Genomic DNA, 14,609 nt, shown 5'->3' with positions numbered 1-14,609 from the left:
CCAAACCAGTGCAATAGTCATTCCAATCAGCAGGCAGGCGTGTTCTTTCTGATTTATTTTTCCTTCGACTTTTTCAACCGGACTCGGTACGATCTTTGGGCTTGCATTTCTTTTCTATGTGAGGGACCAAAAGAGGAACTTTGAAAAGGGGAAACCAGCCGTTTCCCCATGTCTGCAACAGTCGAGGGCGTTCCCTTTCTTCATCACGGCGAAATGGATGACGGATGGATACATGAATGGACAGGGGGTTCTTGGGAGGGAGGGAGCCTTACTCCCGAGACAGAGGATCCGTCCTGATAACTTATTGTACATAGATCTCTCTTGTGACGAGCTCAAGACGTTACTTGCTCTAATCGCTTAAAAGGTATCACGGCGGATGGAGAGTGTTCATATCATAGACATACCCACAATCAACGAATTTCTTCTCAGCCAAGTCATGTTTTGAGAGGTCTTCAGTTCGGGATCTAAAGAGCAATAGCCAATCGTAGCCTGTGACCAAGAATGTAAGTCGCATAAGCTTGGGCATCCCTGGCGTTCCCTGGGGATAATACGGCTGTGCTATCAATTGGTTTATGATTGTGCGAATGCACACTTTTGTTCGCATCATTTCTTGCCCTTCTTCTTTTTCTTGTTGCCGCCACCCTGGGTTGCCTTCTCAACCTTGACAGCGCCTGCTCCGCCTACGAGCTCGAGCATCTCCTCCTCCTTGACCATACCGCCCTGGGTGGCTTCCTGGGCGCGCTTCTTGCCCTTCTTGCCCTTGGGCCGATACGTGCTGCGGTCGCGCAGGGGGAGCCAGCGCTCGGGATCGGGCTGCTTGCCCTCTTCGTAGTCCTTGGGCAGCCGCTTCTTCTTCTTGCGCCTCTTCGACGCCTGATCCGCGTCCGCGTCCGCGCCGCGCTTCTTGCTCAGCGGGGCCGTCGTGGTGGCCACGGAGGCCACGCCGGCTTCCAGGAGCGCGCGCGCGGGTCGATGCCGGCCGTGAGCCTCTCGACGGCGGTCAGATGCTGCAGGTAGGGTTCGACCTTGGCGAAGTCGCTGGTCGCGTAGGACGCCACTAGGCCGGCGATCGCGGCCTTGTCGTTCTGGGATTTGGACACGAGGTTCTCAAACGTCGCGCCGGCGGAAGCCAGATCGTCGGCGCTGGTCGATTTCAGAAGTTCGACGCCTGCCTCCCGCAGCAGGGGCATGGCTGAGTCGTCCGATTTCGCCCGCCAATGCTTCGAGGCTCTCGCGAGCTCTGTCCGTATTGAGTTCTGGCGGCCCTGTAAGCGGTACAGGGACACGGCTACCGCTACCAGTCCGGGCGCATACCGAACATCCTCATGGTCAGGTGTCGTGGCCGTCTCCAGGCGCCTTAAGAAGGTTTGCAAGAGGCTGAGTGCAGGCCCTGGGTTCTGGGTCTGCACGTAAAGCTGAATGATGGTCAGGAGCAATCCGATATCTGTGGGCCGCTTCTCCAGAATGGGAAGAATCTCTCTGATGGCATCCTTGCCCGTCTGCATGTGCGCATGCGCAGCGGCGCTGATGACACCAAGAGAAGCAATCTCGGTCGATGCCGTCGGACTGGTCGCGCTTGAGATTTTATTGGAAGTTGCGGACTCAACACCAGCGAACTTCTGGGCTTTTAGGTCAAGCGCGTAGCGGTTGTGGCCCAGCACAGCAGCTTGGTATCCGAACATTTTGTCGTTGCCAGAAAGACTCGTGGACGTTTCGATCAAGCGGCTGGTAAGGTAAGGGTTCTGCTCCTCCGAGCCGAGTGCCATCGCATTGTTTTGCGCGACAACCCTTGTAGGCGCTTCCGAGATGCTAAATACTGTGTAAGCCCAGGTGGTCAAAAACCTGCACATTGCGTATAACCTACTCTGCCACGACGATGGATTTTTGTAACGCCAGGGCCTCGGCTTCTTTTCCCAATCGCGTGAGAACATAGGCGTGCTGCACCATGATAGGAAGCAGCTCGGCCTTCTTCTCTTCATCGCTAAGGTCCTCGTTGGCATTGCAAAGATCTCTTGCGCGCTTCAATAGTACGGAAGCTTTGCTAAGATCTCCTCGCGCCACACAGCCGCAAGCGGCGTTGTAAGCCGTTTCAAAGGCTTCCAGAACATCATTCGAGGGTTTTCTCTCTTCGTCGTTCAGGAGGTGCCCCTTGCCCTCCCATTCCAGCTGTGCACTCGTGGCGAGCGTGTTGATCTTTAGGTCGTTCTCTTCGCCGTCGCGGCCCTCGCCCTCGTCGGGGAGTAGTCGGTAGATGGCAGCAGCGTCCTGGAACTTCTCGGCACGGTAGGCGACCTGGGCGGCGAGGTGGCGGAGGGCGCGTGTAGGCTCGGAGGTCGACTTGATGAGCTTCTCGGCCTCGTCCAGCTTGCCGGTCTTGTAAAGAGTGTAGGCCTTCTCCAGTACGCATTCCTTCTCTAGCTTGTCGCCTCCCTCGGCGAGTGCGCGCAGGGCATCGTCGAAGCGGTCGAGCTTGAGCAGGGCCACAAGGCGGGTGTGCTGTGCTTGCAGGTCGGACTTGTCGGCCTTGACGGCGGCGTTGGCGGCTTTGAGGACCTCATCGTGGTCTTGGATGGATGCAGCCCGTAGCAGCGAGGCGAGGGCCGCCGCGGGGTCAGACATTATCTGGTCTGGATCGGGGTGGCTGCGCGACAGGTGGGCACAAATCGGTCTCTGGCTTGGAAGAGTTTAGGAACAAGAATCAAAGGTAGCGAACCGGAGCTCAGCTGCACATGCCGTTTGTTCGAATGGGGTGATGGTTAGCCAGGACACAGGCACATGATGCGGTGGATACGTTGTTCAGAACACTCGACGGCCCAAGGAAGGTCCCGTTTATTGGCGAGGGGTGAGATATTCGATGCCAAGCCCTGAAATTCAATCGATAAAAGTTCCACGATCCAATTGCCTCGCCATGTTGCTTGTGGTGGGGCACCTGCCGACCTACCGACCTGCCCGCTCTCCCCAAAAATCCCCCACATTCAAGCTAGGTACTAGGTATCTCGATTGATGGAATTAGTGCCTGCGCTGCGCTGCGCTGCACTCTGACTGATGCATCATACGCCTGGCTAGCAACCTACCGGTCCGTCTGTCTCCTTACTTCCCAATGTTCTCTACCTGCAACCTACATGGCTGCTCAATCTCAAAAGTCAACATAAAGTCATACATAATTGTATATGTAGGTATGCGCTACAATAACCTTCTCCGGCCGTCAGTGCCGTCCATGGCTGTCAATAGTCCTCCTGCTGCTGCCTGGTTCTGCCGCCAAAGACACGTTTGAAAAACCCGCGTTTTTCCTTCGGTGCCGGTGCCGGTGACGCATACGTATGCAGTGGATATACGGGTCGCACGTTATATCCGTCTACCTGGCTGCTATCTGACGAGCAAACAAGCCGAGACTGACGGCGCGGTATCTCTCCCAGTTTCGTACTGTCCGAGGACATGGTCATGTAGGATATGCGGTGGTGGTCGTATCTGCGGTCCGGGTCCTCCTTGTCCGAGCGACTCCTAGACTGTCTACTGTGATGAGGGCCAGAGTCGTGTGATCCCTTTCTAGGACTCTTTTGTCGAGAGAATTCGCCCTCCGGCGCGCGATCGCATGAAGCTGCAGCGGCGTGTCGTCGGCTACGAGATCCTTCCCCTGACGCATTACTATCGGTATCCCGAGAAGGCTGCCGACGAGTCTTTTTCCCACTACTGCTGCTGCTACTGCTGCTGCTGCTGATTCTCCAACTCCCTGAAATAGGCCGCCGGTGCTCATGAAACAAACTACTCGAGCTATTAAGACGTAGTGATAGCTGCTCCATTGTACGAATGGCATCAACCCTTGAAGCGTTGGATAAGGACATCAGCGACTCGTAGTCGAGCGCCGGCTTCTGGGTCTTGACCATGCCGAGCAAGTTCATGATGGCAGCCTTCAACCTATCCAGAATTCGACGAATGGCGGCTTTAGATGGTGCTAGTAACCAGACTTAGTAGGTCGTCATAGTCCATCCAGATAACCACCCCCTGGGAAGTAGCTTATACTCACCGTCACCTCGCTTCAACTTATTGCCACTTCTTGAGAGCTTGGAAGAGTACGCATTCCGAATCTGAGAACGGTCCGAGCGTATAGAGCTGCGAAGACGGGCATTTGCCTTGCTCACGGCCGGATCGTACGGTGATGTGTCGCCGGACCCGTCGTGCCCCTTGAACGCCTTTAGCAGACCGAGACATCGCGTGTAAGTGTCGAGCAAAGCCGACACACTTTCACCAAAGCCGCCCATTGTGAGTCGGCTGCTATGGCGGCGAATTCGTGCTGATCTGTCTACGGGATGGGGAGTTCTGAGAGTTGGGACCCCAAACGGCTTGATGCGAGTTTTGTGTTCTCGTGTTGAATAACAACCGTCTGGAGTGCGGGGTCTATCCCGTGGTAGTACGTGCATCGTTCGTTCAAGCCGCCGTGCCGTTCATTAAGCGCCGTCGCATCGATGCTCGTTGAAGTCGCAACGGCCAATCACTTTCATTATTCACCTCCTCACCCACCCAGCCACCCACCTACCCACCTCCACTACGGAAGCAGGACTGGTTCGGGAGGAATGCCGTTACACACGCGTTGCATAAACGATTTCCATCGCCAAGCATACCTGCCTACTTGCTTGGTTGAAAGCCAAAAGACCCGTGGGATATGCCCTCCTCCTAACCCAGAAACAATCACATGCGGTTTGTACGTGGCATCGGGCGTAGGCACATTCTAGAACGCCACTCGCCGGCTCCTTGACTGCTACTCCTGTCGATCTACGATCTAATTTCAAGCTGCACGGAGCCGCCTTCCGCTTAAGCCACCCCGAGGCTCCTAGCCACGAAGAGAAGTCGGTAGGCTCTTTGAGAAATCGCCCTGCACAATCCGCTGTACGGGAACGGGAAGCTTCTCTAACATTAGCCAGGTACTGCCCTTTTGCGGCGGAATCAACTGCGTGCAGTCTACTTAAGTAGTTAAGGATGTCACCTTTACAACGCCTAGATACAAGACAAGGCAAGGCGATAGACCGCTGTCGCCAGTGCACAAGATGCAGGGCTCGGCAGTTTAATATTCAAGGCAGCAATAAAGAAGGACGACCAATGTTAGGTTAAGAATGTTCGATGAGGACAGTGCTCTTACGGCTACCCTGCGAGCAACAACCAAGACCACAACTCCGATGTTTCCAAAAGACTCGCGATACACCGCTGGTACGAACACTCAGTCGCTCTCGGGCATGTAACCTGGGAGCATGAACTGACAGTATGACCATGGGTCTGTTCCGGGCTGCTCTGCTTGGGCTATCACCATCACTGGGCGGTGGCATATTACAAGTACCTTCTGCAGTGCAAGTGATGGCATGCGCCAGATTCCTCTTCGCGGCAGGTAGGACATGCAGTCATCTATGAGAAGTTAGCAAGCCGTGTTACAACAGGCGTGGGGGTCGTCAGTAGGCGTACGGATCCGACTCAATTTGAACGAGTTATTACAGATAAAGAAGCGACGGGCATGCAAAGATGAGCCTGGAATCCCGCTTCAGCTGCAAGCAATATGCAATAGGTCCAAGCAAGTAAGACCATGATGGAAACAGGCCAATCCTAATGCGTGCCCTTAGGACTTCAAACTGCGAATCGTCATTGCTGTACCAGTGTCGGGGCGGTCTACTGCATATGCCCAAGCATGCCACTCTCTCCCTCTTATCTACTTAACCTAAGGTGCTCCAGCTTGCTTTTCAACCCAAGCCCAAAGGGAGGCCTGCAATATCTCCCTCTGCCATAACACCGGGTTGGTTTGCTATCGAAATCTGCAGCCGGCCGATAAACTCGCAGTATTGGATGCAAACAAACGCCAGTATCAGTATGTATACAGGGAACCGGCTGACATTTCGAGGCCGGGGTCTTACATGCATACAAACTTATATAAGGCATAATACAGGCATACAGATAAGGGACAGCCGTGCGGACGTGCTTAGCACGGCATAGGAATTCCCATTTTCGATACCAAGACCCTTCTTGGACTTGCCGCATGTTGTTGTGGTGACTGATACCATGGGAGGGAGATCCCGGGCCTGTCACATCTCTGTTTTACACCCCCAGTTTCGTTCTTTTTGGATTGCACCCGTCTTACAGCATAAAGTGGGCAGTAAGTCGTTGGTTGAATGAAGGATCAATGCTGACACCAGACCAGACCTACTCGACAGACATGGTGAACGGCAGGAAGGGATGCCAGCCAACCGGCCGGTATAGGGCCGCCTTGGCAACCGCGTTTGCCACTTTGATCGGAAGATGCCTTCATGTAGCCATCATAGGCTGGCAGTAGGGTATTGTTCCTAGGTAGGTAGGCACTTGTAGATGCAACTCGGCGAACGAGAGAGCCTTGGCATCATTTCGGGTCGAGTGTTGTTCTTGCCATCTTTGACCAGCCACTGTGCTTTCTACGTGGATTCAAGTAATAAGAAGAGAAAAAAAGGTTATCGGCTGATTTAGCGACAAGACAGGCGTGCAGCAGGGCAGGCAGGGCAAGCGGCACTCAGACACGATGAGGCGCGACGAGCAATTCGGCTTCGTCTAGATAGGTATAATATGATGAAGATGATACCAGCCAGCCGTCTAGCCAGCCTTGTCCAGTCGTCCACGACTTTCAGACCCCGACAGTGCATTCACCGCGGTAAGCACCTCCTCATTCAATTATTCATTTGTACGAAGCCGGCTTATGCCCAAGCTGGGCTGCCCACCTCCGGCGTGCAGTATGTTCCAACAGTTTGTTTCATCATGTAACGCTGTGTCCGTTTACATTTACCAACCTATGCCTATATTCATACCCATATAAGTTGTAAGCACATGCTGACTCCAACGCCCCCCATCACTTGGCAACCTTTTCAACAGCGCATCTTCCCTCGCTTCTCATCAGGCTCCGACCCGACCACGCCGGAAAGCATGACCTTTGGAGCGCATTGATTATTAACACCCAGATGCAGGCTTGCAGTTGAATACATCCGGTTGATGCGCTGCTGCTGCTGCCGCTACCCAGGTTGCATCCAGTCCTTGTACCTCAGTGCGAGTCTGCTGCTCCGGGCCAGTTCTGCCGCCCAAATTTGCCCGCGCTCGGCTGGGGAGGGTGGGATTCCCCAGGCGAACGAATCAGGGCGAACCAGATGTCTCGTCCTTATCTACCGTGGTCGATGTACCCCCACGCTCTGGGTTATTTCGTCCTGTCAACGACCGCGGGAACCCATGTGGCGGTCCTGTGCTTTTCCCATGGCACACACCACACTCCCTCCCCTTCCCTGATAAAGTCGCATGCGGACTTTGTTGCCTTGGGGGAGCACCACCCACATCCGCCCGCTTCGCTTCCATCGAATCCCAACTGTTATACCTACATACATACCTACTTATTCAGGAGGTACCAAGGTAGGACCAACTTGGCTTGTCTTGGGAGGCAACTCGAACCTGACGGACGAGCTGCAGCTTTTCCTGTGCCGCTTTTGGGCATCTGTACCTGGGCCCCTTCCACCTCCTTATTTACCTGCATATATGTACACACATCCAGCCAGCGGTCTTCTTTCCTTGCGAGTAGTTGTTACGACTGCTACGTGCAGGCCATCCGCCCCCTCAATGATACCGTTCGAACCCCTGCCCGTCTTTCGATTTTCTGATATCAATCAGTGTTTCGGCACCGTCTAGCCTATCGGTTGTTCTGGTGCGGGTCAAGTACGCATTCTTCTTTGGCGGACGAGACTTTGTTTAAAAGCCCGCACAACCTTCCCGTCCCTGCCCTGTAAGAGCCATTGGTCACCCTCTCCCACTCGCCCTTATATGCCCGATCTGGCTCTGCTACCTGTCTGCTGGTACCTGTTGCCCATTTCGAGCAGCGAAGACGTGATATAGCGACGGGAAGTGATCTGTCATTTACCTGTTGATAACAAAAAACTTGGAAGCTGGAGCGACAATACCGAGGCCACGGCTCAACCAAGACTCCCTTTTTCAATTTATACACTTCACTCCTCTTCGCCCCCTTCCTCGTAAAACCATCCCATACAAATCCTAGGCACTACGCACACGAGTTTCTTCGGGGCCATTGTTAGCATTGTTGCAGATCATCCCATGGACGACGTATTTCGCGTCGCTCTTGTCTTGTCGTTGCCGTACTATGATCAATAGAACCACCACCTTTTGAGTCAGGCCTTTGATATCGAATTGAATTGGGTGGGACAACATCGACTTCAAGCTCTCCGACGAGGGGGCTCGCTTGAGGGGGCCTCCAACACAGGCATACAATATGTCTGAACGAACATCGCCGTCCCCAGCACAGGGGACATCGACACAGGCCGACGAAACCCCATTGCCCAGTGGCCAGTGTCGGTACATTCTTCTGAACCCGGAAATCAAAGGCCATCGATGCGCATGCGTTGGCTTTACTCTGAACCGCGCCCTCCCATCCGTGATGTGCGAGTGTGGACACCTGTCGTGTTATCATATCAAGGAGACCGAGCACCCTGTGGACAAGGCCCTTGTGGAACAGCTTTCACAGCGTATCCGGGTCTTGGAAGAGCAACTCGACCGGGAAACCCAGGGGGGGCCTTGGCAGTGCTTTGGGGGACACGCTTAAGCGGTTGGGTCAGCTCGAGGAGCAGTCTGAAAAGAGCAAGGACGAGATTGCCCATGAGAGCCGTGGTCTCTATAACCAAATCTCTCGCGTCTGGCAAACTGTAGATCAGCTTGCGAAGCGCGAGGCGGCGTCAAATGACCGCTTGGCCGAACACGATGGGCACCTTCTCAAGCACAGCGCCGAGATACAGAGGATCGGAGGCCGTCTGATGGAGACTGACGATGCAGCGATCGAATTAGAAGAGCGTGTCGATCGCCTAGAAGCTTCATATGACAGTGGTGACGATGTCCGTTGCCGCAACTCCGACGGAGCCGCCCAAGGCCCAGGAAGTACCACGCTTGTACATATGGAGCAATCAAGCCTACGTCTGGCGTCGCCAGGTGGCGGCAGTATGTCCCCTGGCGCTTTGCACCACCAACACAGCGGACAGCCCCATGAGAAGATGCCTGCATCCCCATGGACCGTCCACGTATCGTTGTTGCCGTCATCATCACAGCCATTTCCGTTTGAAAAGGACACCACGGCATACAAGCGATGTTTGTCACGGGGCCTTCACCAGATGATTGCCGTGCCGGGAACGGATAGTGAATCTTTCATCCAGACGGTGTCAAGAGCTTTCGGCGATCTGCTCAAGGGAAGAGTCTGGGTGCCTCTCCAAGCCCGACTATGCGACGCAGAAAGCCTGCAGGGATTACCCATGTTGCGCCCTCTCGACCCATCCCTTGTTGGCGAGAAATACGATATCGACTTCCTTCGTACACACTGCGCTGTGTGTGGCCCGAATGGGAAGTTGGATTCTTTGTATATTGCCATGGCATCGGACAGCATTTCTTGGCATTTCCTGCGTCGACAGCCATGCTATCTGGAGGGGCTCGAAGACAGCTGGGCATTCGACGAATACCTGGATCCGGACGATCGGTTCGAGGATGGCGAAGAGAAAGGCCGACCTTCCGCCGGTGATATCCTCCCTACGCTGCCTACCCTCAAAAGGGCTGCCTCGGAGATGTCACGGACGCCAAGCTTCAGCTCCGGCTCGGGCGTGATGGAATCCGAGGGGTCGCGGCCCAAAGTCGCGCGAACCACTTGCATCACGGTTCCGGTCGAGATACGCAGGCGAGTGGAGACGGTTTAGAATAGCTTTTATACTTTTACCACGACAGGAGCCGGACTAGATTATGTGGGATGAGGCAAGGACCCAAGGTAGAGAATAGAGATCAGATGGCGTTTCTGGAGGCGGGCGGCGTAACGATACCTGGAGAAATGCTCCGTTTTGATGAACCCTGCGCCTTCTTTCCTTTGGGAATTTTTGAACGGAGAAGAGGGAAGAGGAAATCTTAAACCAATAAAAAGAAGCCATGATATCCGAATTACCTGACGTGTCAAAGGGATCGGTGAGACACTTAAGCCAGTAGCTTTGGCTTTGGCCATGATTACGTCCGTACGATACACATACATTCAATTGCTTGCACATCCCGCAAGTAATTGAATGGACGTGGATACAGGTCAAGCATCTGTAACGGAAGTCTGGTTCAAACCAACCGTATTAAGAGTGAGTCGATCAATCAACGAACACCGACCGACACGATCGGTCTAACGGCGGAAGCTCCCGCTCACTTCCACCATTGCTTCTTCCTATTACTGGCCCTGAACCTGGGCAGTCCGTACCTGGGTAATCTGGTTGGTTAACCTAGTGCATCCCGTTCGCAGCGTATCAGGGAGTCGGTGAAAGAGCTACATTCGGTACGTTAGGTGGTGGGGTTCTGCTGCAGTACGGGCACGATGCGATATGGATAAGGTAAGCTCTTTAGTTCAATTGAATGCTCTTCGCCTCGGCCAGCATTGACGATTGCTTCAGCCTTCCTTGCTTTTCATACCCATACAAAATTATCGCCGCGAAACACTTCACTTCTTTTGACCTGGACCACAGGCTAGTATCTCGCTAGCAAACTGCCACTGCACCCAGTCGGTTGTCAAACCCCCGGAGACACAACAGCTACTGCTCGCCCTACCCAGTCTATCCATTACTTAATTGCCCATCGTCACGCTGTTGCGCAACTCGCCAGCGCCTCATCCTTCTACTTGGATACTTGCGACGGGAATCTCAGCATGAAATAGATCGCTACAGATCGCCGCCTCTAAGAACCACCTGCAGCGCCGGCTACCTACCTAGGTACACGACCTTGTCTACGCCCCGCGCCGTCCCCGCGCCCCGATCAATCAGCGAAACGCACCTTCCTACATACAACCACCTATCCTCCGCCATAGTATCGCGCAAGTCGCCAAAAACAAAGCCGCAACAATGGATGCCATGGACTTGGATATTGAGATGGATGTGGATTTCGTCGCTGACGAGCCCATAGCCGCCACTCAACCTCAAGACACTCCAGTAAGTACCGGTTCGTGACGTACATTGGCCGTCTTTACTATACTAACAGGAAACGCATATTTAGTCGCCTGGCGAAGTCGTGGACACGGCCACTACCGACGAAGTACCGGAATCGCAGACTTTACTTCCCAACAAGGTCCACGTCCGTGGACTCGATGTTCTTAATCCAGAAGAGGTCAAGGCATATGTCGCCGAACATTATCCCGACAGCAGGTTCGAAAGAATTGAATGGATTGACGATTCTTCAGCCAACCTGATTTTCCCCTCCGAAGCTATTGCGCAAGGGGCGCTGGTGGCTTTGGCAGCGGTTGAGATCGGCGATGTGACACAACTGCCTCTATTGGAATTACTTCCTGCGAAGGGATTCTCGAAAAGGACCGAGGTCGCGCTACAAATACGACTCGCAGTTGCTTCGGATAAAAAGCAGGTTGGAGCCGCTCAGAGAAGCCGATTCTACCTTCTGAACCCCGAATATGACCCGGAAACTCGGAAGCGATATCGTGACCGTGACAGTGAGCGCTACGGGCGTCGCCCCCGGCGGCGCTCGTATGATGACGAGCAAAGGGAGCATTATAGTGCGAACATGTACGACGATGATGTAGACGTGCCTACTGCTCGCTCTGCGACCCCACAGACACGATATCGGCGCTCGCGCACACCAACCGAAGACGGCAACCGCAGATCATCATACCGCGAAAGCAACCGCTCCAAGGAGCTCTTTCCGGAGGGAACTAGCGCGAGAAGTGGTTCACGAAGGGATCGGTCGGCATCTCCCATGCGCGACCGCGATGACGATCTGGACATGCGCGCTCGTTCAGCAGACGAAGCTGCCCGAAAGAACCGCCGAGGCGCCAAGGCCATCAAAGAACGCCTTTCCCGAGAGGACAAGAGCAAAGAACTGTTCCCGGAGAAAACGTTGTTTTCGGAAGGTAACAGGCTGGAGGACGCAGATGCCACATCATCGTATCTGTCGAGTCGCTTCGCTCTTCCTCTATACGATAACAAAGACGACGAGCCTCAGCCTCGGAGCAAGAGGCTGGAGGACAGGGTGACTGTTCCTGGTGGGCGGCTCGCAGACAGGATTACCGACCCTGCAGCCCGATCCGGAATCAACATCCGGGGTGCGGCCAACCAGCGAGGTTCTGATCAAGGCTTTGCCATTAAAGGTGCGAGCAAAACGGCTAAGGAGTTGTTCCCCGACAAATTTGGCAGCAATGCGGGCAAAGAGCTATTCTCAGACAAACTTGAGGGGCGGACACGGCGGCGGCAGAAGGCAGGCGATTTATTTGACTAGGAGTTCGGGAAGTGATGGCGGTTCAGTCGAGGCAAAGACGTCTAGACGTGCCATACACCGAAAACATGGAGAACCCGTTTCTCTTTATTCTAACGCACGGTTTTGTAATCTTCATGTGGGATAATAATACCAGGCTGGCAGCAGTGCATTTGAGAGTGCACAACTAGCACCGGGCAGGCCTCGTTCCTTTATTTTATTTTTATTTTTTCCGAGATTGACTCAGTAGAGCAGCACTTATTCCTAGCAGATAGATCAGCAGGTATAAGCGCTGCAAATGCGTTAAGCCTCAGGAATGCCAAAAATACACAGCGAACGTTACATACATGTACCCAAGTAGGTACAGACGCCCCCTATAGACCAAGTGATATGCAGTACACTTTTGCCTACGCTGTAATGCCTGTGACTGCTAATCAAGGGAGCTCTGGTAACATGGCAGTTGTGTAAACTACAGTTTGTTGTGCCATACATCTACTCTTTACGACTTATTGGGGAAACAGCAGGTGATGATTGCTGCATGGGTATCATTGTTCAGCAGATTGACCAGTCAATAAGGGCCAGTAAGAGGTACTGCGGCCCAGTCCGGGGCCGACCCGAAACAACGGCCGGCCAGGGCCCAGGGGTGAGCAAAGAGCCGCGATGGGCCAGTAAGGACGTGCACAATCGCGTGTGGGATTTCCCCCTTCGGACTAACAAACATCAGACCATTATAAATAAACAACCGCAAGCAGCGCGACAGCTTCATCACATGAGTACACGATCCATACACGACACACGTCGCTTGCCAGTTGGAAGCAGGCCCATTTGTTTTGGAGGAGCCTGGAGGACCGAAGATCTCGCAGTATATCCTACCTGTATACTTCTTTCATTTTTGGACTTATAAGAATCTTGTGAACAGTAGCTGCTGCCTTTGGGTAGTCTTTTTTTTTTTTTTTTTTTTTTTTTGTTGCGCCACTGTCCAACCAGGTAAGCCATTGATGGTAGCTTCTATACCTAGTAAAGGCACAGCAGCTATAGGCCAGTAGCCAGTAGGTAGATGCAGGTCTCACGGATACATATGCGGTATACCAACTGAGAGAGCCCAGCATGCATGTAGATGCACATGTGCATTAGCCACGCGAATTCGTACTATAAACATGGCCTTGAAGGTGCCAATAGGAAAGCCCCAGCCACTGGATATAATAGCAGAATGGCAGGGAGCAGATTATGTTTTTCGCGAGGATGTGACCCCAATAGACTTATGACGCGCCCAGGCTACCCAGCCACCTAAAGAGAGACACATTGCTCGCCAACGCGTTCGATTCCCCATACTCTACTCCGTGGGTACCCTCCATACCATTGAGATGAAAGACAATCGAGTTTGCCCACCGGACTGGACTGTTGTCCAACAATCACTCACAAAGCGTCACAAAGGGGCATGGATGCCAGTCATGGTGAACACGGCTGCAATCAGCAATCTTGCAAGAAAACAAAACAAAACAAAACAACACTCTGCAAGCAATTATTGCCCCGGTGCAGACTCACGGGTTGATTTACTTCCAAAAAGTAAAATAAGAAAATTATTCAAAAACTATATGCAAAGCTATCGGGTGGTGTGAGAAAAGAAACACCTGAACACCTGAGGTCTCCATAAGGGGGGGTAAACAGTGATAATGTGCATGGCTTAATGGAAACCAATAACAAGAACGAGACAGGCGCGTCGCGGTAGAGGCGCATCCAACGTAGGTGGCATTTGGAGGGGGGGGAGGGAGGCGGAGGAGAACAAGAGAGCGCTTTTGGAGCTAAGGTTTATGGGACTGTTTCCCTGTTGGGCTAATGGAGATGCGCCGGGTCCGTGCTCCCGCGACTGCCCATTGTCATTTGATTGGGTGGAATGCACTAGAGCAACAGCCCGAACGTGAGGGAGAAAAGAGAAAGGCAGCCAGCAACAAGCAGCAACAAGCAGCAACAAGCAGCAGCAGCAGCAGCAGCCGTGCAGTGCACTCACAGTCAACTGAACCTGGGAAACTCTCACCTCCATCACTCGAGCCGCCATCTCCAAGTCCAAGCATTCGTTCAACCTTCATACGCCAAACCCAACCTCAACCTCACCTCGCAATTCCTCTTTCTCTCACCATTCCCTCTTTTTATCTTTCTCCCTTCCCTCTCTGTCCCTCCCCCATATCTGCTGTGGCAGACCAACCTATACGCCGCATCCGAGTCAAACCCTACACTACCTATTACCGCTTTGAAATATTTCAGACCTGGTCAACTTCCATTCCCATAGCGACACCTTTCTCCACCGAACAACAATACCGGCACTGACCGTCCGCGACCTGCCTATCCGCCTCGAC

At 53.4% G+C, this 14,609-nt stretch overlaps 4 protein-coding genes across 4 annotated transcripts; 2 read left to right on the top strand and 2 right to left on the bottom strand.

The window, feature by feature from the left end:
• Nucleotides 1–603: 603 nt before the first annotated feature.
• On the bottom strand, nt 604–2,619 carry PG997_012443 (uncharacterized protein; the record flags this gene model as incomplete). Its single annotated transcript, XM_066816757.1, has 3 exons — nt 604–987; nt 1,026–1,809; nt 1,865–2,619. 3 exons carry the CDS (start codon nt 2,617–2,619, stop codon nt 604–606), a joined length of 1,923 nt encoding a protein of 640 aa, XP_066662449.1.
• Nucleotides 2,620–3,224: 605 nt separating this feature from the next.
• Nucleotides 3,225–4,259, bottom strand: PG997_012442 (uncharacterized protein; the record flags this gene model as incomplete). The annotated part of the gene is made up of 2 exons (XM_066816756.1): nt 3,225–3,952; nt 4,025–4,259. The coding sequence occupies 2 exons, from the start codon at nt 4,257–4,259 to the stop codon at nt 3,225–3,227; spliced, it is 963 nt and encodes a 320-aa protein (XP_066662448.1).
• Nucleotides 4,260–8,269: 4,010 nt separating this feature from the next.
• PG997_012441 (uncharacterized protein) lies at nt 8,270–9,731 on the top strand (the record flags this gene model as incomplete). Its single annotated transcript, XM_066816755.1, has 2 exons — nt 8,270–8,530; nt 8,601–9,731. The coding sequence occupies 2 exons, from the start codon at nt 8,270–8,272 to the stop codon at nt 9,729–9,731; spliced, it is 1,392 nt and encodes a 463-aa protein (XP_066662447.1).
• A 1,167-nt stretch (nt 9,732–10,898) lies between these two features.
• PG997_012440 (uncharacterized protein) lies at nt 10,899–12,279 on the top strand (the record flags this gene model as incomplete). The annotated part of the gene is made up of 2 exons (XM_066816754.1): nt 10,899–10,985; nt 11,050–12,279. The coding sequence occupies 2 exons, from the start codon at nt 10,899–10,901 to the stop codon at nt 12,277–12,279; spliced, it is 1,317 nt and encodes a 438-aa protein (XP_066662446.1).
• Nucleotides 12,280–14,609: the final 2,330 nt, after the last annotated feature.

Source organism: Apiospora hydei (assembly GCF_038363865.1).
Source record: "Apiospora hydei strain CBS 114990 chromosome Unknown utg000009l_segment0_segment0, whole genome shotgun sequence".
In the NCBI taxonomy this organism is placed as follows: Eukaryota; Fungi; Ascomycota; class Sordariomycetes; order Amphisphaeriales; family Apiosporaceae; genus Apiospora; species Apiospora hydei.
The sequence above is the reverse complement of the archived record's forward strand: the minus strand, read 5'-3'. Positions and strand labels throughout refer to the sequence as shown.